Raw genomic sequence first — 23,056 nt, forward strand, 5'->3', positions numbered from 1 at the left:
AACTGGTTACATACATGCCAAAGAACGAACGTGAACCTCTGCCTTACACCATCTATAAAAATGAACTCAAAATGGGGCACCTGGGTGGCTCAGTCGTTTAAGCATCTGACTTTGGTTCAGGTCATGATCTTGTGGTTCGTGAATTCGAGCCCTGCATCGGGCTCTGTGCTGACAGTGTGGAACTTGCTTGGGGTCCTCTCTCTCCCTCTCTCCCCCTTTCTCTCCCTCTCTCTCTGCCCCTCCCCCACTCGTGTGTGCACGCATGCGTGCTCTCTCAAGATAATAAATAAATAAACTTGAACTCAAAATGGATCAAAGTCCACTTAAGAGCTAACACTGTAAAACTTTTAGAAGAAAACGTGGGTATAATCTTTGTGACCTCAGATTAGGCAGCAATTTCTTAAATGTGACCCCGGAAGCATAACCAAAAAAGGAAAAATAGGTAAATTGGGCTTACAAAAATGAAAAAGTTTTATGCATCAAAGGATGCTACCAAGAAAGTGAAAAAATAACCCACGGAATGGGAAGGAATATTCGTAAGTTGTATATTTGATAAGGGTCTAGGACCAGAATATATAAAGAGCTCTTACAACCCAATAGCAAGATAAAACAACCTAATTCAAAAATGGCAAAAGATAGTGTACCTGGGTGGCTCAGTTGGTTAAGCGTCTGGCCCTTGATTTCGGCTCAGGTCGTGGTCTCATGGTTTGTGGGTTTGAGCCCCGTGTCGAGTGCAAGAGCCTGCTTGGGATTCTGTCTTCCTCTCTCTCTGCCTCCCCCCTGCTCTTTCCCAAAAATACATAAATAAAAAAAAAGTGGCAAAAGTTTTGTGAAGGCATTTCTCCAAAGATCTACAAATGGCCAATAAACATGTGGAACAGATCCTCATTAATTAGTCATTAGGGGAATGCAAATTGGTATCACAGTGAGATACCACTTCACATCTATTAGGATGGTTACTATTTAAAAAACCCAGAAAATAACAAGCGTTGGCAAGGCTTAGGAGAAATTGGCACCCTCAGACATTGTTGGGGGGATTGTCAAATGGTGCAGCTGCAGTGGAAAACAGTTTGGCTGGTGCTCAGAGAGTTGAGCATAGAATTACCATCTGACCCAGCAGTCCCACCCCTAGCCGGGGACCCACGGGAAATGAAAACATTTGTCTACACAAAAACTTGTGCACAAATGTTCACAGCAACATTCCTTATGACAGCCAAAAAGTAGAAACAGCCCAAATGTCCATCAGCTGTTGAATGGATAAACGGCACGCATTCATTTTATTTAAAAGGGGGGGGGGTGTCAAAAGATAAACAAATTAAAAAAAAAAAAAAAGCCAACACACCAGGGAAAAATTCCAGCAGTGGAAGAAGTAAGCACAGCCTCATTTATCTCTGTCCACGGCCCAACCCCGAATGCCTGCTCTCCTCACGTCCGTCCCATAGCAGGTGTCATTTACACAAATACCCTTGCCAGTCGTGTGCTATACGGACTGCCTAGCGCCCTGTGGAAGCACTTCCAGGGCATCGAACTCAGAGTCGCACACTCGGACTTCAGATCCCCCTAAACCCGGATTCGCACACGCCGCTCACCCGCTCAGCTGCACGGGGAATCCCGGGGACGGTGCAGGGAAGGATTGGAGACGAATTGCGTTGGGCCTTTTCCAGACCAGACCAAACCAAAGTCAAGCTAATCCAACCAAGCACCCAAATGCAGTATATGCATACAATGGAATATCATTCAGCCCTAAAAAGGAACGAAGCCCTAATACACGCTACAACGTGGATGAACCTTGAAAACATGCTGTTAAGTGCAAGAAGGCAGACACAGAAGCTCACATGTTGTGGGATTCCATTGATATGAAGTGCCCAGAAGAGGCAAATCCATGGAGACAGAAAGTATAGTGGCTTCCAGGGCTGAGGGTGAGGTGGGAAGTGAGGAATGACTGCTTAACGGGGAGGGGATTTCTTTCTGGGTGACGAAAATGTTCTTAAATTCATTAAAGGTGACGGTGGCACAACATCGTGAATGTACTAAAAACTACTGAGTTGTGCACTTCAGAAGAGTGGAAGTGGTGAACTTGTGGCATGTGAACCTTATCTCAATAAAAAACAACAGGTGGGGCGTCTGGCTGGCTCGGTGGAACATACGACTTCTGGCTTCAGGATTGTGAGTTCGAGCCTCCTGTCGGGTGTAGAGATTACTTAAAAATCTTTAAAAAAATACAAAAAATAAAATAGCGATAGGCAACATAAATGTAAATTATAAAACGTGATAATAAAATCAACACTTGTGAGAGTACTACCCAATTAAAGACGTAGACTTTTGAGACCTATTTCAGGGGCGCCTGGGTGGCTCAGTCGGGTAAGCGTCCGACTCTTGATCTCAGCTCAGGTCATGCTTTCATGGTTAATGGGTTCGAGCCCTGCATCGGGCTCTGTGCTGGCAGTGCAGAACCTGCATGGGATTCTCTCTCTCTCCCTCTCTTTCTGCCCCTCCCTGGCTCGCTCACTGTCTGTCAAAATGAATAAGCTAAACTTTAAAAAAAAAAAAAAAAAAGAATGAAAAAAAAGAAAGATTTTTATTTTTAAGTAATCCCCACACCCAGCGTGGGGCTCGAGCTCACAACCCTGAGATCAAGAGTCACACGCTCCACTGACCGAGCCAGCCGCGCACCCCAGGTGGCCACTTTTAATTTTTGTTTTGTTTGATGGAAGCTGTCCTAATGGATGTGAATTGATAACTCATGGTTCTGATCCGCATTTCCTTCGTGTTCAGTGATGTTGATCATCATTTTCTGGGCTTATCAGCCATTTCGATGTCTTCTTTGGAGAAACGTGTGTTCCAGTCCTTTTGCCCAGTTTTTAATCCGGTTGTTTGGGGTTTTGGGTTTTGTTTTCTTTGTTTGTTTGTTGGTGGTGGTGTAGAGTTTTAGGATTCTCTCTATGTTCTGGATATTGACCCCTTATCAGATATATGATTTGCAAATGTTTTCTGCCATTCCGTGGGTTGCCTTCTTACCCTGTTGATAGTGAGTCCGCTTTGTCTGTTTTTTGTTGCCTATCCCTTTGGGGTCATTTCCAAGAAGTCGTTGTCAAACCCGGTGTCGTTAAGCTCTCGCTCTTTGTTTTTCTCCTGAGAGCTTTATGGTTTTCACTCTTGTGTGTAGGTCTTTGATCCATTTGGAGTTAACTTTTGTACATGGTGTTAGGTCGGCGCCCAACTTCATTCCTGTGCAGGTGGATATCCAGTTTTCGTAGCACCATTTGTTGAAAAGACTACCCTTTCCCCATCGGTCTTGGGACTCTTGTCAAAAATCACATGATCATAAAGGCAAAGGCTTATTCCTGGGCTATCTGTTCTATTCCGTTGGTTTATATGTCCGTCTTTTATGCCACTGCCACCCTGTTTGGACTGTTGCAGCTTTGACATCAGGAAGTGTGAGTCGTCCCAAGATCACTTGGCTATTTAGGGTCCTTTGAGATTTCGTATGAATAATAGGATAAATATTTTTGTAAAAAGCATTATTGGGATTTTGTTAGAGATTGCATTGAATCTGTAGATCACTTTGAATAGTAATGACGTCCTAACAACATTAGATCTGTTAGCCCATGAACATAAGATGTTCTTTTCACATATTTATGCCTTCTTTAATTTCCGTCAGCAGTATTTCATAGTTTTCCTTGTACACGTCTTTGACATCGCTGGTTGAGTTAATTCCTGGGTATTTATTCTTCTGGATGCTACTGTAAATAGAATTGTCTTAATTATTTTTTCTTTTTTTAAAAAATATTTGTTTGAGAGAGAGAACGAGAATGCACATGTGTGCACGTGCACAAGTGGGAGAGGGGCAGAGAGAGGAGAGAGAGAATTCCAGGTGCTGACTGTGCGGCTCAATCCTGTGACCCCAGGATCACGACCTGAGCCGAAATCAAGAGTCAGAGGCGTAACCAACTGACCCACCCAGGCGCCCGTTAATTTTGTTTTTTGGATTGCTCATTGTTAGTGTTGAGAAAGGCAGTTGATTTCTTTGTGTTGATTTTGTATTCTGCTTCTTTGCTGAATGCAGTCCATGTTTATAGCTGGATGACATCCTACCACGGAATATACCTCCATTTATTCAGTTTCGTGTTGATGGATGTTTGGATGGTTTACAACTTTTTGTTACATGTCAAGCAGTGCTTCCGGGGCCGTCTGTCTGTCTCCTTGGTCACGTGTTCCACAGCTCTCGTCGCTCTCGTGAAGATGCCTTGAGTGGCCGTGGGTTAGAGCTGTTTTCAAACGGTTGTTTTCCAAAATAGTTGTAATAAGTCACCCCCGGCCACGGGGTGGTGTTTCACTGCCTCGTCAGGGCTTGGTATCGTCCACTTCGAAGTTTTTCCCTGTCTCGTGGGTGTGACATAGTATTTCATTGAGGTTTCAATTTCGTTTTCCGAAAAACTGCTTGAGAGTGACCACCGTTTTACACGTTTATAAGCCAGCCTTATTTTCTCTTCTCTGAAATGTACATAGTGTTCTTTGCTCATTTGTTGACTTATGTGTCTTTTGCTTATTGATTTTTAGGAATTCTTTACCCTCATCTGTATTCTTTGCAGTTCTAGTGTTGTATGTGTTTTCTTCCAGACGGTGGCTTGCCTTTTTGTCCATCTGTTTGGATTTTGAATTTTAACTGTCTTTTTTTTCATTTCTTATTGCTTCCTTTTCAGATGTACCTGGCCATTTTCGATAGCCTCGTATTCCTGCTTTTATTTGCGTAAACATTGCACACAGAGTTATTTTTATTTTGTATATCATAATCCCAGGGTCTGAAACCCGGAGGCCGTCAATTGGTAGTTTGTTGGTTCAGTTTACTCTCTGACTCATAGGGGCATCCTTCCTTATGTGTTTAGTAAGTTTTGACTGTGGGCTCATATTTCATTGATTGAATTGGTGGAAGCTCTCAGGGCCTTAATTGGAGATGATTTCCTCCAGGGAAGATTCGGATTTGCTTTTACCTGTTGCTAAAGGGTGCTGCCATTCTGATGCTGCTCTGGGTCCCTTTGCGGAAGCCTGGCCTATTTTTATTTAAAAAAATGTTTGTTTATTTTTTGGGGGGGGGGACAAGTGGGTGAAGGGCAGAGAGAGAGAGGGAGACACAGAATCTGAAGCAGGCTCCAGGCTCAAAGCTGTCACCGCAGAGCCCAGAGCGGGGCTCGAACCCACAAACCGTGAGATCGTGACCTGAGCCGAAGTCGGACGCTCAGCGGACTGAACTACCCAGGCACCCCTGTGTTTTTGTTTTTGTTTTTGTTTTTTTTAAATGTTTATTTACAGAAGCCTGGTTTAAAGTGGGAGTCTGTGCTGTGCATTTTGCCTTGGTCTGCCCAGGGCTTAACGCCATCACAGTGCTGGCAGCGATATGCGTCCTGATATCCTCTGGCCAGCCCTGTCTTTTCCTCTGCCATGCCAGTTTGCCAGTTTCGGTTTGCTGTTTGGGGGGCGATGTTGGGGGGTTGAGGTGGGATACCCTCTCGGAGACGTCCTTTATCTTCTCACTAGTCCAGCAGTACATTAGAGATTGCTGGTTGAGAATTCTTTGTGTTGTCATAGGGTCTTCTGGTCTCACTGTAGTGGTATTCTGTCTCACAGGGGTTTCTCGCGTGAATCAGACTCCGTCTCAAGGGTTTTACGAATAAACAATGACTGTTACGTGTTTATCCTGCACTGAGTGAGCCCGGGGAAGGAAGTTGCAGACAGTGCAGAGGCAGATTCTCATTTCCGAGCTGATGTTTGTTAAGCGTTCAAAACTGTGCTTGGCGCGCGGTAAGTCTGCGGAAGTGTCCCAAGAGTCGGTAATCGAGAGTAACGCTTCCCCACTGTATTAGGTCTGGGTCACTACAATATCACCAGCGTACCCACCAAGGTGGGCGGAGACCTGGCCGGGGTGCACGTCGTCCAGCTTGCCACCTACGGTGACTGCTGCCTGGCCGTGTCTGCTGAGGGTGGCCTCTTCGGTTGGGGAAACTCCGAGTACCTGCAGCTGGCCTCTGTCACGGACTCCACGCAGGTATGCGGTCGCTTACGGCCGGGCTGGGGGATTTGGAGACGACGAAGCGTTAAGGGTGTTTATAAGAAGTTCTTCAGCAAAGTGTGGCCTTCAGGCTGTGAAGGCCTGGCCACCTGTAAGACCGCCTCTTCTTGGCCATCTCGTTGGAGTCTGGAAAGAAAGCGTGGGTTCAAAGCCATCGTTATCAACCCTTTGATGCGATAGTCCTGGTCTAGAGCAGGCTGATAGGTGTGGCCGTGTACCCCGTCTCACGAGGGGTACGAGGCTGTTCATGTCATTCCCGTGGGGTCGCCCTGTGCTTTTTTATTGCAGTGTAACATGAGTGCCCCAAAAGGGTGCAGATCCCGAGTGTGCACCTGGATGAGGACGCCTGTGTCCCCCGCCCCCTCGCCGCAAGCAGTGGGACACTCAGTACTTCAGAAGCCACTGCCCGTGGCCTCTCCGGTCACCGCGCCCTCCTCCTCACTGAAGGGAGTCACCCGCAGTCAGTACAGTACGGCAGGATTTTAAATGTTAAGGGAAGTTGCAAATAAAAACCAAAAGTAGAGCTCCCTGCATGATTAATCTCTATGTATCTCAGCTGTGTTCAACGATTACCAACTAATGGCCCATTTAAAAAGAAGAACACAGATATAATTCACCATTTTCAAGTGTAGAATTTGGTGGGTTTTAGTGGAGTCCCAGGTTGTGCAGTGGGCTAATCCCAGAACAGTTTCATTACCTGCTGCACTGCCTCCCCCCCCCCCCCAAAAAAGCCCCATGCCCTAATGGCCAGTTTTTGTTGCCATCTGCTCCTCTGCCCTGGATTATTCTGAGTAAATCCCAGGTCTGTGTATATATTTTAAGTTTATTTATTTATTTTTGAGAGCGAGTGCGGCAGAGGGAGACCGAGAATCCCAAGCAGGCTCTGCACCGTCAGCCCAGAGCCCGAGGCGGGGCTCAAACTCCACAAACCATGAGATCGTGAACTGAGGCAAAACCAAGGGTTGGACGCTTAACCGACTGAGCCACCTAGGCTCAGGTCAGACGTCATATTTTATCCATAAAAGTCTCCATACGTATTTCTAAAAGATAAGGACTGGGGTGCCTGAGTGGCTTAGCCCGCTAAGCGTCTGACTCTCGATTTCGGCTCAGGTCATGATCTCGAGGTCGTGAGGTCGAGTGCCGCGTCAGGCTCCATGCTGGGCTTGGATCCTGCTTGGGATTCTTTCTTTCCCTCTCTGTGCCTTACTGTCTATCTCTCAAAATAAATAAGTAAACTGAAAAAAAAAGATAAGGACTATTTAAAAACATACTTTATTCCTTAATAACACCAAATTGCTGACAAGGTACAGAGGGTTTTAAATGTATATTGATAAAGAGATCAGCACGGAGAGAGAGTAAAAGCCAGTGAAGAAGATGAGGAGAACGCGTTCCCTGGGGTCCGACACAGCGGCTAGAAGCAGTTGCAGGTTTGGTTCTGAGCTTCCTAGTAGCCAAAGCAGAGAAGAAAACGTACCCATGTAAATGATTCTTTGTTTCTATAAGACAAACAAACGCTGTTTTCGGGAAGAGTGTTGCACTTCCTGCTACCGGTCCTGAGAAAAATGGCTCCCGCGGCCTTCCTGTGGGGGACACGTCAGGACATATTAGCGATATGTTTAAACCCCAACTTAGTTTAAACCCCAGACTTAGGGGTTTAAAGCAACACGCATTCATTACCTCACAGTTTCTGTGGGTCAGGAATCCAGGGGTGGCTTAGCCGGGTCTTCTGGCCCTGGTCCCCCAAAGGCTGCAGGCATCGTAGGGTTCCGCGGGCGAAAGCCCCGCTTCCAGGACCACCCCGGTGCTTGTCGGCAGGGTGCGGATCCTCGTGGGCTGTTGGACTGGGGCCCCAGTTGCTTGCTGGTGGCTAGCCGGCTACTAACTGTCGGCCAAGGCTCCCTTGGTCCCTGGCTTCTCCGTGTAGCAGCTCCCAACATGGCAGCTGCCTTCATCAGAGCAGGCAAAGGAGAGGGCGAGAGAGTGCCAGTGAGACAGAAGCCAGCGTTTCGTAATTTAGTCTTGGCAGTGGCCTCGCCTTGCTTTCCCCGGTACTCTGCTCGTCGGAAGCCAGTCGGGGAGTCCAGCCCCACACGAGGGCAGGGTTACACTCGGGTGTGCGTGGCGGGGGCGGGGGGCGCGGGTCTTGGAAGCAGCCCACCGCGGCCCCGACTCTAACCGTGGCCCGAGCCTCGTCCTGTCGGTGACGGCAGCGGGGTGTTCCCGGAGGCCCTGTGCTGGCGTGTTCCTCGGTGTCTGTCGAGCGCGTCGTGCCAGAGCACGGGCAGGTAGAGACCCTCTGACCGCCTCGCCTCGTCCAGGCAGGCGCTTTCTGGATCAGTGAGGCCGCCTGTTCCTTCTGAGTCAGCTGAGGGGCTGTCAGCCTCCAGCTGTCCGCATCTGAAAGTACCTCCGAAAAGATTCATGGCCGCCACTGAAGCACTTCAGGTCTGTCTTTCCGGGGTTCGGCCTCGGTGGAGGCACCAACACCAAGTCCTGCTGGAGAGCTAAGTGGGCAGCACCTCATCCTCTAAACCCCCGACCCTCGTGTCGTGTCTGGCCCCCGATTAGTAGAGAAAACACGTGCTGTCAGATGGGAGTGCCCCCAGTTTCCCACGCCGAGCCCTTTACACTCCAGCCAGGCCCACCCCTTCTGTAGCAGGGGGCGGGGCTGGGGGAAGGCGCCTCCCGCCCTGGGCCCCGGGTCCTGTCTTCTCCCGCCTTCTCAGGAGCTTTGCTCCATCTACTGGGCCTTCTTCCCCATAGCTTCAACCTCCCCTTCTCCACTGGTCCCTCCCCAGCCGTCCTTACACCTGACCCCCTGTGGCCTTTGTCTGTAGAAGCCCTGTGTGGGTTTCCTGGTCTCCACCCAGTCCTGCCCCCTCCCCCATCTCCACCCCCCCCATCTCCCCCTCCACTCTCCCATATCTACCCACCCCTGTCCCACCCCCACCCCTCCCCCATCTCTACCCACCCTGCCCCTTCCCCCGTCTTTACTCCCCCCCACCCCTTATCTCCACCCACCCTTGCCTCCACTTCTAGGGCCAACTCTCAGAGCCACATTCACTTCTTGTCTCCCTCTCCTCACTCCTCAGTCCAATCCACTTGGCTTCCACCCTTCTCACTTGGCAGAGAGCCTCTCACTGGGCTACCAGGGCCTTCGTGTTGCTCACATAATAGCCAAGACTGGAGAACATATCCCAGCCTTTATCCATCTTGACCTCGCAGCAGCATTTGACCCTGATCATGAGCTGTTGACTGTCTGTTAAAACACTCCTCCCTGAGCCCCTCTAATGACTCCTAAGTACCCTCCCGACTCCCTCGTTGTTTCTTCTTGGCCTCGTTTTCTGGTGCTCCTCCTGTGCCGGGCTTTACATGTTGGAGGTCCTCTCCTTGTGTCTGGTCCCTTCAGAGGTCTCACCCGCACCCGTGGCTGCAGTTACCGGCTGTGTGCCAGTGACTCCCCAGCTCACACGTTGGGCCCACACTGTTCTTCAGGGTCACGCATCTGTGAACGTCACCTGCCGTTTCCACTCGGCCATCCCTGGGCGCTGTGAGTTGGGTACATCCACCAGGGAATACAGGCACATCCCCCACATCCCGGTCCTCCACTGGCTCCCACATCCCCTGACATTGCCTCTCTACCCAGAACCCTCGCTGGCTCCCCATTGTGCTCAGGATAGAGACCAGCTCCTTACTGTGGCCTACGGGCCTGCCGATCTGGCCTCCTTCCTCGCCAGCTCATGCTCCGTATCCCCCCTCCCCCGTCTGCTCAGCCACTGCGACCTTGTTCAGACTCCCCGAAGGTGTCCTGTGCACGTGCCATCTCCACTCCTTGGGATGTCCTCTCTCCCCTTGCCTGGTTAGCTCTGCTCATCCTTCAGGTCACAGGATCAAATGAAGCCTTCCTGGTCCTTCCCTGATCACTCCTACCCCCAAACTAGATCAGGTTCCCCGACGTTCAGAGACCCTGGACTCTCCTCAGCGCAGATTAATTTCATGTTAATTTTGACCGGCTTCTGCTTTCTCCACCAGACTCCGTTCTGAGAGAGGGCCCGAGTCTCCTGTTCCCTGTCGAATTCCCAGTGCCCAGTTAGATGTTTAGTTTATCCTGGACGTTCAGGAAATATTTGTAGATTGAATGAACAAACCGGGACTTCCATGCTTTGTCCACAAGACGGAACATTCCCGAGTTTGCCTTCCTAACAGCGTGGTTCTTGCTCTGCTTCAGGTGAACGTGCCCCGGTGCTTGCCCTTCTCAGGAGTGGGCAGGGTGAAGCAGGCCGCGTGCGGTGGCACAGGCTGTGCGGTGTTAAATGGTGAGACCCTCCTACGGCCAGTGGGTTGGGCGGGAGAAGGGTCAGTGTCCGTTGGCGTCACAGCCACAGACCTTAGCCTGAGGGAGGGAGGGGGCAGCGTGGCCCTGGGAAGGTCCAGCTAGACTGGGCCCAGTTACTAGAGGGAGAGCTTGACTTGTTGGCAGGAGGTAATAGTCGTGATTCAGATGTGGACAGATCGACAGCGACAGGGCACAGTCACTCTGGCCCATTACAGCAGACCTCCGGAGGGGCCGAGCTCTCTCTCCCGCTCCCTTAGCCTCGGCCAGAGACTCAGCCCTGCCTTCCCAGCGAGGCTGTGCCAGGAGACAAAGGCAGATAGGAGAAGGGCCGTAGGGTCTGGATACTGAGGCCTGTGCCCCTGGGATTAAGTGTCTAGGGTCGCTGATGAGCATTAAAAACTTCTATGACGAAAAGAATCATTTCTAAGACTTGCAGAAATCGGGCCAGAGGTTCTTTGTGTACTTGGCTTGGTCTCCCGATCCGTTTGAAACGTAGAGTGTCAGAGTGGGGAAAACCATCCTTCTGGGCCTCCCCCGTGCTCATGGGGCTTCTGCGTGATTGATGAACTGGGCCCATCCAGGTGACCCTCAAGATGGGGGAAATTTGTATCGTGAGGTGGGCTAGCCGGCTAGACATTCGCCACAAGCAAGAATTAGAAAGAGGAGAAAAGAAACATTATTTTAAGTATCTGTCCGTATGTTCTTGCCAAGCAAGGAGGGGGAAAAAAAAATCCATGTGGACATAATGCGTCTTGGTGGTACAGTCTGAATTTCTAATGAGGGCGGGCTGCACTTGATTTGACTTACTGACCGTTGTTTTTGCTGTAATGTAGGAGAAGGACATGTTTTTGTCTGGGGCTACGGAATTCTTGGGAAAGGACCAAACCTCGTGGAAACTGCACTTCCAGAAATGATTCCACCCGCCCTCTTTGGCCTGACGGAGTTCAACCCAGAAGTCCAAGTCTCCCTCATCCGATGCGGCCTCAGCCACTTTGCCGCCCTTACCAGTAAGTGACCGGGCCCGTGTGGCCCCAAAGACGGGCAGAGCTTAGCCGTCTCCCCAGGCAGTGGGGTGATGTTTCCGCGTGGATAATTAAAGAGAGCGGCTAATCCAGAGTTGCTTGGCTTGGGGACGTATGATGTGTACTTTCTCTTCATCCCAAAGTTGTGTTTTTGGTTCATTTGGTTTGTGGTCGGGTTAACGTTAAAGTGAGTTCTCTCAAGAGGACCCCAGGCGGTGGTGGGAGAGGGACCGTCGAGCGTGTTGGGGATGCCGGCGGAAACCGGCGGAGGTTTGGCGAGCCCACGGTGGGTAATTAGGAACTGGTCGTGTGGGGTGGCAAGAGGCAGATCTGTCGGCCCTCCTGTGGTTTTGTGGAGGTGAGTCTGCCCGAGTGCCCCAGAGGGCTGGCAGGAGCGTGACCGAGGGGAGGCGAGACGGGGTTTGCGCACAGGTTTGCCAGACTACGAGGCCGTGAAGCATCCGGTTCCTCTGTGGCCCTCTAGCTTGCGTGCTTCTCTTGAACCACAGCGACTGCTGGTTCAGTTTGCCCACGTTAGTCAAATAGGAAGACTGAACTGAGTTTCGTGTTGTGATTCTCAAGCAGACTCGCGGTTTCTTTGCAATTAGAAGCCCTTTTTCTCGTTTCGCGGTTAGGAATTGGCTGGTTTGTGTTCTTTTTTTCTTTAAGCATCTGGGCTGGGACGGTGAGTTTGGGTCGTCTTGAGTCACGTGAGTTTTTTGAAGCTTATTTTGCTTTTAGCAAGTAAGCATTGGTGTGGACGGATTCTGGAGGCAGTGCAGATGTGTCTCACAGGATGTTTTCAGGCCTCTGCGTCTGTGTGCAGAGTCGCCTGCCCGGAAATCCATACGGAGTGTGAGCCTGGGGGCGACTGTTTTCTGTTTGTGGTCGTGCCGTGTGGCCATTGTGGGTCACCTTGAAGTGAATTCCCCGTCTAGATTTCCCCCAAGACCTGGCCACTCTCCACGTGGGGGTCACCGTCCCTAGCAGGGGGGGGGGCATTGGAGTTTGGGTTTCTGCCCTGCCCCCGGGCCCAGCTGGGAGTCGGCGTTGGGTTTACCCTGAGGTCTGCTAACATTTTGGGGGCCCAGACTGACTGGGTCTGTTGAACACATCGCATCTGAGGGCGGAGGACCAAGGAGGATGGTCGGATCAGGGGGATCTGCCAGCTCGGAACAAAAGGATTCTTTATTTAATCAGACCAGATTGTTGTCGTCCCGGCTTCTCCGCGGCCTTTCTTCTAGTCCCCGTGACCAAAGCCTTGTCTCTGTGTCACAGAGCACCCCAAACTGGTGTGTACGGAAGTCTAAAGCGAGCGCTGGGCTCTGGGCGGTGCCCTGCTAGGGCTGGGGCTCCGTCGGGCAGGTTGGCATTCCCAGAGCTCCCCTCTGGGTTCTGTCTCCCAGCCGTCCTCCACGGCACCCTGTCTGTCCTCCTTCATGGCACATTTTACAGTTTGTAAACCTGCATTTTTACAGTGAGTTCTGCTCATTTGTTTGTGTCTAGCTCCAGCCCCATGAGGACAGGGACTGTGTGTGTGTTCGGTCACTGCTGTGTCCCAGCTCCCAGCACACAGACGAAGACCTGGCCCAGAGAGGCTCTGGTCACTTTGTAGCTCTCGACCAGATGCTCCTGAGAGAGAAACCCAGGCAAGGAATACATCGCCCTACTCCTCACTCCGCCAGGGCATGACCGGGGATTGAGGGTGCTCAGCTTTCGAGATTTGAGGCGGGGTGTGCCTAAGAGTGGGCTTGTGGCCAGAGCCCCACGCGTGTGCCAGCCTCCCATGTGACGGACACAGCGCGGGTCTGGGCTTGGCCGTGTTCTGGTGGCGGTAAACTGTTCCCTTCAGAGGAAAGCGTGAACGCCTGGGAGAAATTGAGATTTCACGTCGGGCCCTGTGGGTGCCTAGAAAGCCTGTTCTCATGACCCTTCCCCCTGTTGGAGACTTGCCCTTGGCCTGGCCCCAACCGAGCTACCGTTTTCCTTTCTTTGCAGACAGAGGAGAGCTGTTTGTGTGGGGCAAGAACATCCGAGGGTGCCTGGGCATCGGTCGCCTGGAAGACCAGTATTTCCCGTGGAGGGTAAGGCTGCATGGGTGGGCTCAGGCCACACCCACAGGGAGGCCCCCCCCCCCCCGGGTGGTGGTGTGGGGACCCGCTCCCCACCGCCCCGTGGCTTCAGGGGAGGCCGCGCCGTGGTGAGGAGCCCGAGCGGGCGCCCGGCTCCAGCTTCTCGCTGCCCTCGGCTCCGTCCTGGGGCCCGTCGAGTGAGTGGCCCGCCCGGCCGAGGCTTCCAGTCCCGCGGTGCCCTGGGAGAAGCCTCGTGGGAGGCTGGCCGTGGGCACGCGGAGTGGGGAGATGACGCGCCAGTGCCTGGGAGAGAAGTGGGCGCAGGCCGGCCCCCCCGCCGTGAGGGGGAGATTCGAGACGAAGAAGGTGCTGTGCCAGGGGCCGTCCCCAGAGGCCTGTGCAGAGGAAAGTTTGACAGCGAATTCGGAGGAAAGCGGGCTGTTTCATAGAGTGCCTTAACCACAGCCGGCAGAGTGAAAAAAATAAGTTTTTCTTAGGGGGAGGATGCAATTACACAAAAAAGGCTCGTTTCAAAATTAAAGGGGAGAAAGGTTCTCTCTTAAATTGTAGTTTATCTCAGTGTTGTTTACTAAGTTCTCCTGAAAACCAAAAAAGCTGTTGGTATTTTTGAGAACAGCACAAACGTACGTGCTGCAAGAGGTATTATAAATATGAGACCCCCCCCCCCCCCATCTCTTATAACGGAGGCAGCCGCTGGCACTGGTTTCTTATGTTCCCTTCCGGAAACAGTCAGCAGGCTCTGCATAGAAAGCGTGTGTATATGCACGTGTGTGTGTGTGTGTGTGTGTGTGTGTGTGTGTGCGCGCGTGCTCGGCTTAAAGTATTTTCTGTGAACGTTGGATTTTAATCATGTGTTGTGAGGGGCGCCCGGGTGGCTCAGTCACCTGAGCGTCCGACTCTTGATTTCAGCTCAGGTCATGATCCCAGGGTCATGGGATCGAGCCCCATGTCGGGCTCCACAGTGGGTGTGGAACCTGCTTAAGATTCTCTCTCTCTGCCCCTCTTCTGCTCATGCTTTCTCTCTCTCAAAAATAAGCATTTTTTAAAAATTAAAAAAAAAATACATTTTGAAATTGTGTAAAGCATTTGTTGAAACGACATGTAAAAATGCAAAAGGAATTTATAACTTAAATCAAATAATGAGGGTTTGCCCATCCAAATCCCCCTGCAAAATGTTTGGAGGCACTTGAGCATTTTAGGGGCTCTTTCCCTTGGCTGCCCGCTGTCCTGGCCCCCTGTGACCTCGGCAGGCCCTGACCCCTTTATAAAAACCATGTATGCAGTCTCTAAGAACACAGGGCAGGATTGAGGCTTGATGTTGGTTGGGAACAAATGGTTGTGCACCAGAGCTGTCTGCAGGCTGCCCACTGCTCACGCGCCTGTTCGCCTGAGCCTGGGATTCCCGTGATGTGGGAGGAGCGGACAGCCGGTTGTGGCCAGCGGGTGGCAGGCCAGGTGATGCGAGCATCGATAAGGTAGAGGCCCGCTTGCCTTCACTCCAAGGGGAAGCTGGGGACGCGGTACAGCAGCTGGGTGTTGGATGACTGACCGGCGTGACTCCCCACCTGCCCTCCTGTCCTCCGCATCGGAGTGATGGTCAGCCATGAGATAAGACTGCAAATCTGATCGCTGTACCAGCGAAAAATGGCTGGGCTCTGGCATCTGTTGGGGAGCTGGAATCGGCAGGCTTCCGGGGCCTGGGGCCACCTGCTGTTCAGACCGGAGCCACCTCCGCGGACTCCCTACTCAGCAAGTGGGGCACCCACGTGGTTGGGGAGGGGACGCCCCGGGCTGTCCCCCTGATGGCTGCCAGACCGTCGTCCTCCCCTGGCACGTGTTCCGAGCCCTGCGTGTTTGCAGGTTTGGGGGGGCCGGCGAAGGAGAGCACTGTGGAGGGTGGTGCTGGGGGCCTGGCCCCTCCCGTGCTCTGTGTCGGGCTGGGCTCTGGGGAGGGCCGTGGCAGGAACAGGTTTGGGGTCAGCGGGGCTGGATTCCTTCAAGATCAGATCAGCCTCTTATTGGCAGTCGGACCTCACTCTAGTCTGTTCAGTTGCACTCGCTTTTTTTTTTTTTAATGTTTACTTATTTTTGAGAGAGTGTGTGTGTGTGTGTGCGCGAGGAAAGGGCAGAGAGGAGAGACAGAGAATCCCAAGCAGGCTCTGTACAGTCAGCCAGGCACCCCAGCATTCACTGTCTTTTAAATTACAGGCAACTTTTATTTTAAAAACTGTGTTTTCTTACTAATCTTCGGGGGTAGGGGGGGACTGTTCTATCATTTTAAAAGTATTCCAAGAAGGTGGGGGCGTCTGGGTGGCTCCGTCGGTTAAGCGTCTGACTCTTGATTTCAGCTCAGGTCATGATCTCATGGTTCGTGAGATCGAGCCCTGCATCGGGCTCTGTGTCGACAGCACGGAGCCTGCTTGGGATTCTCTGTCTCCCTCTCTCTCTGCCCCTCCCCTGCTCGTGCTCTCTCTTTCAAAATAAATAAACATATTTAAAAAAAAAAAAAAAGCATTCCAAGAAGGGAGGAAAACCAGTAAAGCCTTATTTGTAGCTCCTACAATGGCACTGAGTCTGTTGCTGTTAGGCTCCCAGAGCCTGGCCTTCCCCGACAGTGCGAAGGCCCAGGGAGTGACCGCAGAGCCACCCGATTCAAAACCCTCTCCTTCCGGAAGCTTTCCAGGAGGTTTTCCTGCCGCCCACTGACACTCAGAGCTCAGGGAGGGTCAGTGACGTCTTCAGGGCCGCTCATCCAGGAAGCAGCAGGGCCCAGATTCAGACTCCGATGTGTCTGACTTGGAGACGTGGTCTCTTCTCCGTGCCGCCCTCTGGGAGGGCCCGGGGCTGGAGCTGGAGGTCCCCGGCGGTGGGGAGAGGCGGGGACTCACCGTCCAGGTCTTTACGGGACCCTCCGACCTGTATGGCAGCACCGTGGGCGTGGGAACAGGCCCCTGGGGCGCGCGCCCCACCCACCCGGCAGTGTGGCCTTCCAGGCCAGCATCGCTGCCTGCCTGAGGGGACAGCTCTCCGGCGTGCTGGGCACCTTGCTGTTCTCCCTCGGCCTCAGGACCCCCTGAAGCCCCCCCACCCCCCACCAGCCTGTAGCCGGGCTCACTGACTTCAGGGGTCGAGGGGGCTGCCCCGTCTCGTGGCCACTCAGAAGCAGGGGCTGCGACCCAAACTTGGGGCTCTGTGTGCAGGCAGCGCCGCCCCTCGCCCTGTGCCCCTCGGGTCAGGACCGGGTTGGGTTGGGGCGCACAGGCTGGCAGATGGGCCCTGGGCCCCAGGACGGTGTCTGGGGGAGCTGACCTCTTGGTGCCACAAACGACCTGGCAGACGCAGCCAAGTCGGGGAACAGCCGGGAGCCCAGCTCCGTGTTCCCTCTGAGTCCCCTGCCTTTGTCCCGTGGATGTTTGTCTTACCATCTTGTCGTCGTGAAGAGGAATGTTCCTGAAGGATTCTGCTCAAACCTTTAAGAGTCCTTCAGGTCAGATGTAGGTTCAGTTTTTGGAACTGTTTCCCTTTGCAGTAGTTCTGTCGTGAGCATAAAGTGATTTAGACTAGGAACTTTAACCTCGTTGAAGACACAGAACACACGGCCGGGGGCAATCTCCTCTCGGACGCTGTTCAGGGACCATGAGAGACTGAGCCCCCACGTGCCAGGGGGAGCGGGAACCACAGGAACCCCGCTGCTCCCCAGAAGGGGCTCAGAGGCCAGCCCTAGCCCCGACCAGCCTCCGAGCCGGTAGACCAGGGCCAGGTGGTTTACTCTGCTCGGGGGCCCTAATGGCCAGAGCGCTCGGGGAGCAAGAACACAGGTGCTTGCGTGCCGCAGCCTGGGGACACATTAGTGCCGAGGGCGGCACCCTCCCCGGGAAAGGTCAACAAAATGCGCTCTAATGGCCCAGGGAGGTTGCTAGGAGTTCGTCTGGGCCCAGTCACCCCAGAGGCAACCTGTTTTCTTCTGCCTCTGTGGCCAGCCTGGCCCGCTTTCTGCACCTCTGTGCCTTTGCGATGAGCCGGGGGCGCTGCTCGGTGTGCTCAGTGATTTCTGTGATGGGTGTCGCCGGAGACGTTTGTTTGGGGAGGGAGGGGCAGGTAGCGGACTCAGTCACTCGCATCCATTTGCCTGCCGGCCAGGAGCCCCTAATGGACTTGCCAGCCCACACGGAAGGCAGCGGGCTCCGCTGCCTCTGGGCTTTTGGGCCAGGCCATCTGGGGGAGCCCTTTCCCCCTCTTATGCTCAGTAAACTCCACGGGCTGCTACGGACCCCCTTTCCAGCTGTCACGCTGCCTGGCGGAGCGCTTGCCACCGGGGGAGGGTGGCAGCATTTGGATCGGGTCGGAGGCAGCAGCATCCTGTCTGGAAGGCCATGGAAGCAGTTAAAAATCCAGTTCCGAGGGAAGGTGGGAATAAAGGGGCAGATGCTGACAGGGTGGGACTGAGACATATTTAGGGGGCGCCTGGGGGGCTCAGGCCGTGAGGCATCCGACTCTTGATTTCGGCTCAGGTCGTGATCTCGCAGTCTGTGAGTTCGAGTCCCGCGTCAGGCTCTTTGCTGACAGTGTGGAGCCTGCTTGGGATCCTCTCTCTCCCGCTCTCTCTGCCCCTCCCCCACGTGCACACGCTCGCTCGCTCGCTCTCTCTCCCTCCCTCTCAAAATAAATGAACATTTGATAAACTTCCAAAAGGTATTTAACACCAGGGTGCCTGGCTGGTTCAGTAGGAAGAGCGTGCGACTCTTGAGTTCAGGGTTGTGAGTTCAAGTCCCACACTGGGCGTAGCGATTACTTACAAATAAAATCGGGGGAAAAAAGGTATCTAATGCCTTTTCGTTCTTTTTCACCGAATGTCATTCTATGGGGGAGCCACGAGAGTGGCTCACCTCTTGAAAATAATGATAATAATATTGTCACAGGAGGAAGAAAAGCGCCCCTCCTCTGGAGAACGGGCTTGGCTATGGGGACGTGCCAATCCTTGAGTTGTGGGCCCACCCGGAGCTGGCTGGGGTGGTCACTTCCAAGGCCTGTAGGACAAGGAGAGTCATTTTATTTTATTTTTAAAATTCTTTTCTAAGTTTATTTACTTATCCTGAGAGAGACCGACACAGTACAAGCACGGGAGGGGCAGAGAGAGAGAGAGAGAGAGAGAGAGAGAGAGAGAGAGAGAGAGAATCCCAAGCAGGCTCCAGGCTCCTGGCTGTCAGCACAGAGCCCGACACGGGGCTCGAGCTCACGAACCGGGCGATCATGACCTGAGCCGAAATCCTGAGTCGGGCGCTTACCCGACTGAGCCGCCCAGGCGCCCCCAGCGAGAGGTCTTTTGAAGGCGAGCAGGCCAGAGCCTCCACAGCAGCCTGAGGTCACCTCGCCGGTTGGACTGCGTGCGGTGACATGTCAGCGCAGGTGGGCAGTGCCGATGGGACCGCCGGCGAGGCCTCTGGCACCGTCTGAGACACGGGGGACGCCCCTCGAGGGTGCCTGTCATCTGGGAAACGGCCGACCTGGGACTGAGGCTGGCGGCTAACTCGGGGGAAGACGCCGGCCCGGGAGCCTCCTTCCCAAAGCGGACCCTGGCTGCAGGAGAAGGGGTTTCTTGAGCTGCCCCAGTGACCCGTGGTGGTGACCCCTAGGGATGGCCAGCAAGCACCTGGCGTGAGAGCAGGTGTTGACCTGTGGCAGGGTCATACCTGGGGGAGTAGGCATGTTCTAGCAGCCTCTCCGACGGGTGGGCACGAAGAGTCACGTCTGCCACCGGCCGGGTGGGACGTCGGGATGGCTCTTTCCACGGTGATTGCGTTTATTCGTCTTAACACGCCTGCCGGCTAGGTAGAAGCACCCCCATTTGCAGGGTGGGGAGCCGAGGCTCCGGGAGGGTAAGTCACCTACCAAGAGGCAGAGCCAGGGTTCAGGCCCAGGTTGGGCCTCCTCCAAGCCCGTCCGCCTCCCAGCCGGCCCCGTCCTCTCACGGTGTGCTGGGTCCTCTTTTGCAGGTGACAATGCCCGGGGAGCCCGTGGATGTGGCGTGTGGTGTGGATCACATGGTGACTCTGGCCAAGTCGTTCATCTGATGCTGCTTCCTGACCGGCTCGAGCCCGGACCCGGCCTCAGAGCCACTTGGACTGCTCAGCAGGGGGTCAGAGGGGATCGGGGCCCTTCGTGAAGGGTGACACGCTCTCCCGGTGCCCTTAGCAGGAGCGTACTGGAAGAAGTCCCACGATTCAGTCCCTCTGGCTGCGGGTGAGACCTGCCACGTTCACCAGGCCGCGTGGCCCTGGCAGGGCAAGGGTAATCCACACGTCTCCGCTCTTTCTGGGGAACACACGACGGCTCCTGGGGTCATCTCTGGCCCGAGAGGTGGGTCCGAGGAAAGCTTAGCTCCACGGCATGTTTGATCGTAAAGGGGGATCTGGGCCCCGGGAGGGCTTCTGTGACCCTCTGACCACGGCCGAGCTCACGGTTGGCGCGTGGACCCCAGCGCAAGCCCCGGCCTGACCGAGGGAGTCGGGCTGTGGCTTCGGCCAGTCACCCGGCTCTGCTGCCCCGCGGCCGGCCCGTGCTGGGACACGAGCTGCAGTCCCTTGCGAGTACCGCTGGGCCCCGGGCGGCACGCACGGCCCACGGCCGTCAGGAGCCTCCTAAACATTCTCCCCGCCTGGCTGGGGAAAGCCGAGGAGCCCCCGCAGGAGGAAGAGCGAGGCCCGATTCTTGGGGCACTGAACACGCCCCGCGGAAGCCTGGCTGGAGGGCCGGCCCCGGGGAAGAGGCTCAGAAAGTGTGGAAAACATTTGAGGAGTAACATAACCTGTCCTCTTGCTTAAAACTTCTTTCAGAACTCTCTTTTGCAATAAAGCCTATTTTCTGCCTTTTTATTTTTGAGCACTGAAGAAGTCTTTTATTTTTACTTTACCTGGTCAGTTAGAGATTAGCTTTCAAAAGCCGGACTTTGGACAAAGAGACAGCTAGAAGCCAGTGACAAATAACTTTAGGGGACAGTCCTGCCTGAAGGCAATTTTTCTGAACAGGGTGTCCTCCCACAGTTCAGTTGGGAGAAAATGACGAAATCTGAAATAATTGATAATCGTGCCACAGCCCGGGGAGCTCAGTGGCTGCACCCCCTTCCTTTTGTTCATTCACTCAACAAATACTTCCTGTCGGCCCCTGTATGCCAGGCTCGTGTAGCACACTGGGTCACTTGGGGCCAAGAGCCCCGCGAGCAGGTGTCATGAAGCTGACTTCTAGGAGGCGGAACACCGTAAACAGGCAAAATGGAAAATACGGTAAGACGGTTATGCGGGCTGTGGAGAAAAAGCAGGGGAAGGGGGCTAGCGATGTGGGGCGCTTTGCGGTCTAAAGTAGAATGGTTGGGGTGCCTGGCTGGTTCGGAGTGGGAGATTTTCGATCTTTGGGTTGTAGGTTCTAGCTCCACATTGGGTATAGAGATTACTTAAAAATAAAATCTTTATGGGGGCGCCTGGGTGGCTCCGTCGGTTAAGTGTCCAGCTTCGGCTCAGGTCATGATCTTGTGGTTTGTGAGTTCGAGACCCACATCAGGCTCTGTGCTGACAGCTCAGAGCCTGGAACCTGCTTCGGATTCTCTGTCTCCCTCTCTCTCTGCCCCTCCACCACTCACGCTCTGTCTCTCTCGAAAATAAACGTTTAAAAAAAAATAAAATATATATTTTTTTTATTTTGGAAAGAGAGTGGGGGAGAGGGGCAGAGGGAGAGAGAAAGAATCCCGAGCAGGCTCCAAGCCCAGCATGGAGCCCGACCCTGGGATCCTGACCTGAGCCAAGATCAAGAGTCAGACGCTCAGCTGACCCAGGCGCTGCAAAAATAGTCTTAAAAAAAAAAACGTGGAACGGTCACTTCTTTAAGCAGGAGTCCTTGCTGTGTGTGGCCAGAGGCTGCAGGAACCAGCCAGGTTGCATCCGGGGGAGCGGCCCCGGGACCCCTCCCGGGCTCATGCATACCTCCTCTTCTCTGTGGAGAACCCGTTCTTAAGCTTTACAGCAAAGGTTTCCCATAAACTTGAGAGACAAATTGAAAATGCTTTGTCACCTTCCTTCCCCAAACTCATGGTGGGGCCACGTACCGTGTCGCCCCAGCGGTGAAGGACAGAAATCTATCCTCCCTGAACTACGGATCTTAAAGCACCCGCCGGTTTACAGAGGGGGAGTGTCCCAGAAGGCCACGGTCATACCGGGGGTCCCCCCGGTGGTGGTCAGGGGCAGGAAGTGATGGTGCTGGGCAGGGTTCCGTCGAGTGGTTTGGAGCCTCCCACCCCAGATTCGGACCCGGTGACTACCTCCGTCTTGGACACCGCGACCGCGGCAATTGTAAGGGATGCCCTCGGTCGGGCTTGGTCTGCCTGGCTGGTCGGATTGCGTCAGCCACACGCCAGGCCCTCTCCACAGTCGTCTGTGCCAGGCTCTCCGCTTCCGTCCCCTCGTTCCTGACCCTCCCAGCACTGGGCAGTTGGGTCCCCGTGGATGTCCTGGCTCTGATGCGTCATCTGAAGGCCTGAGAGGGCGCTCGGCCTGCAGACCCCAGAGGGAAAAGCCTTCAGGGCAGCAGAACTTTCTGGAGCTCAGGGTGGTAAGAGTGCTCCAGCCCCCCTGCGCCACGCCCGTCCATCTCCAGGGGCAGGGGTGAGGTGGGGTGGGTGTGGGGGTCGGTGGGTGGGGCCAAGTGCAGACCTGGGCCTTCAGCCCCGCCCTGCTCACACCTGCCTTCCACGGAAAATGCCAGAGAGCGATTCCAGGATCTCTTCTGTGCCCAGGCAGCCCCGATGCCCACCTACCAAGGCAGCAAGGAGCCAGACACAGAGGCTCATGGGAGGGGCGCTGGGCAGGTGCCCTCCCTCTTGCCTCCAGGGTATCTTGTCCGAGCAACCCTTCCCGGGGGTGTGACGTCCACAGCAGGGCTCCAGGCTTGGGGAAGAAGCCCTGTCCTCCATGACGCCCCCCGCCCCCCACCCCCCGGCCCCACCTCTGCCAGAGGTCTGGGAAGGAATGGAGGGTGTAGTGGCCCGTCTCCAGGATGGCCCCCGAGCCCCCGACCTGCCGGCTCTCACACCCCTGAGCGGCCTCGGCCTGTGTCCCATCCGAGCCGGGCTGTATGATGACGGCATGGCACTCAGCGGTGGTGTGTGAATTCTGAGGCCTGGGAAGAAAAAAACCATTCTGGCTTCTCCCTTGGCCCTCGAATCCCTTGCTCTGGGGGAGGCCAGGCACCCTACCGCGAGGAGACTCGAGCAACCCCGAGGGGGGGCCCACGCGGAGAGGAAGAGGCTTCCTGCCAGCAGCCGGGCCCAACCTGCAGGCTGTGTGAACAAACCGCCTTGGAAGCAGATCCTTGGGTCCCTCGGCCAAGACTTCAGACGACTGCAGCCTCGCGAGGGGCTCTGGGCCAGAACTGCTCAGACTGCTCCCGGATTCCTAACCCACAGAAACCGCCAGGCGCAAACAGTCATTTTCCAAGCTGCTAAGTTTGGGGGCCACTCGTTACGCAGCACCAGGCAACTAATTCGGCCCCT

General features: G+C 54.2%; 1 protein-coding gene across 5 annotated transcripts in view; it reads left to right on the forward strand.

Moving 5' to 3' along the window:
• RCC1L (RCC1 like) overlaps positions 1–20,389 on the forward strand; it is a 34,315-nt gene extending 13,926 nt beyond the window's left edge. For 2 of the 5 annotated variants that reach the window (XM_047089408.1, XM_047089410.1), the window contains 5 exons: positions 5,862–6,043; positions 10,296–10,383; positions 11,237–11,410; positions 13,424–13,509; positions 19,512–19,678. In XM_047089408.1, the coding sequence (XP_046945364.1) occupies positions 5,862–6,043; positions 10,296–10,383; positions 11,237–11,410; positions 13,424–13,509; positions 19,512–19,589 (608 nt within the window). In that variant the 3' untranslated portion in view covers positions 19,590–19,678. Of the gene's footprint in view, positions 1–5,861; positions 6,044–6,355; positions 6,937–10,295; positions 10,384–11,236; positions 11,411–13,423; positions 13,510–19,511 lie in introns of those variants that run through there. The other 3 variants (XM_047089412.1, XM_047089409.1, XM_047089411.1) reach the window with 3 other exon arrangements.
• The last annotated feature ends 2,667 nt before the right edge of the window (positions 20,390–23,056 follow it).

Source organism: Lynx rufus, unplaced genomic scaffold (assembly GCF_022079265.1).
Source record: "Lynx rufus isolate CCGP_SWC_20201006 ecotype Redwood Valley unplaced genomic scaffold, mLynRuf1.p SCAF_27, whole genome shotgun sequence".
Taxonomy (NCBI): Eukaryota; Metazoa; Chordata; class Mammalia; order Carnivora; family Felidae; genus Lynx; species Lynx rufus.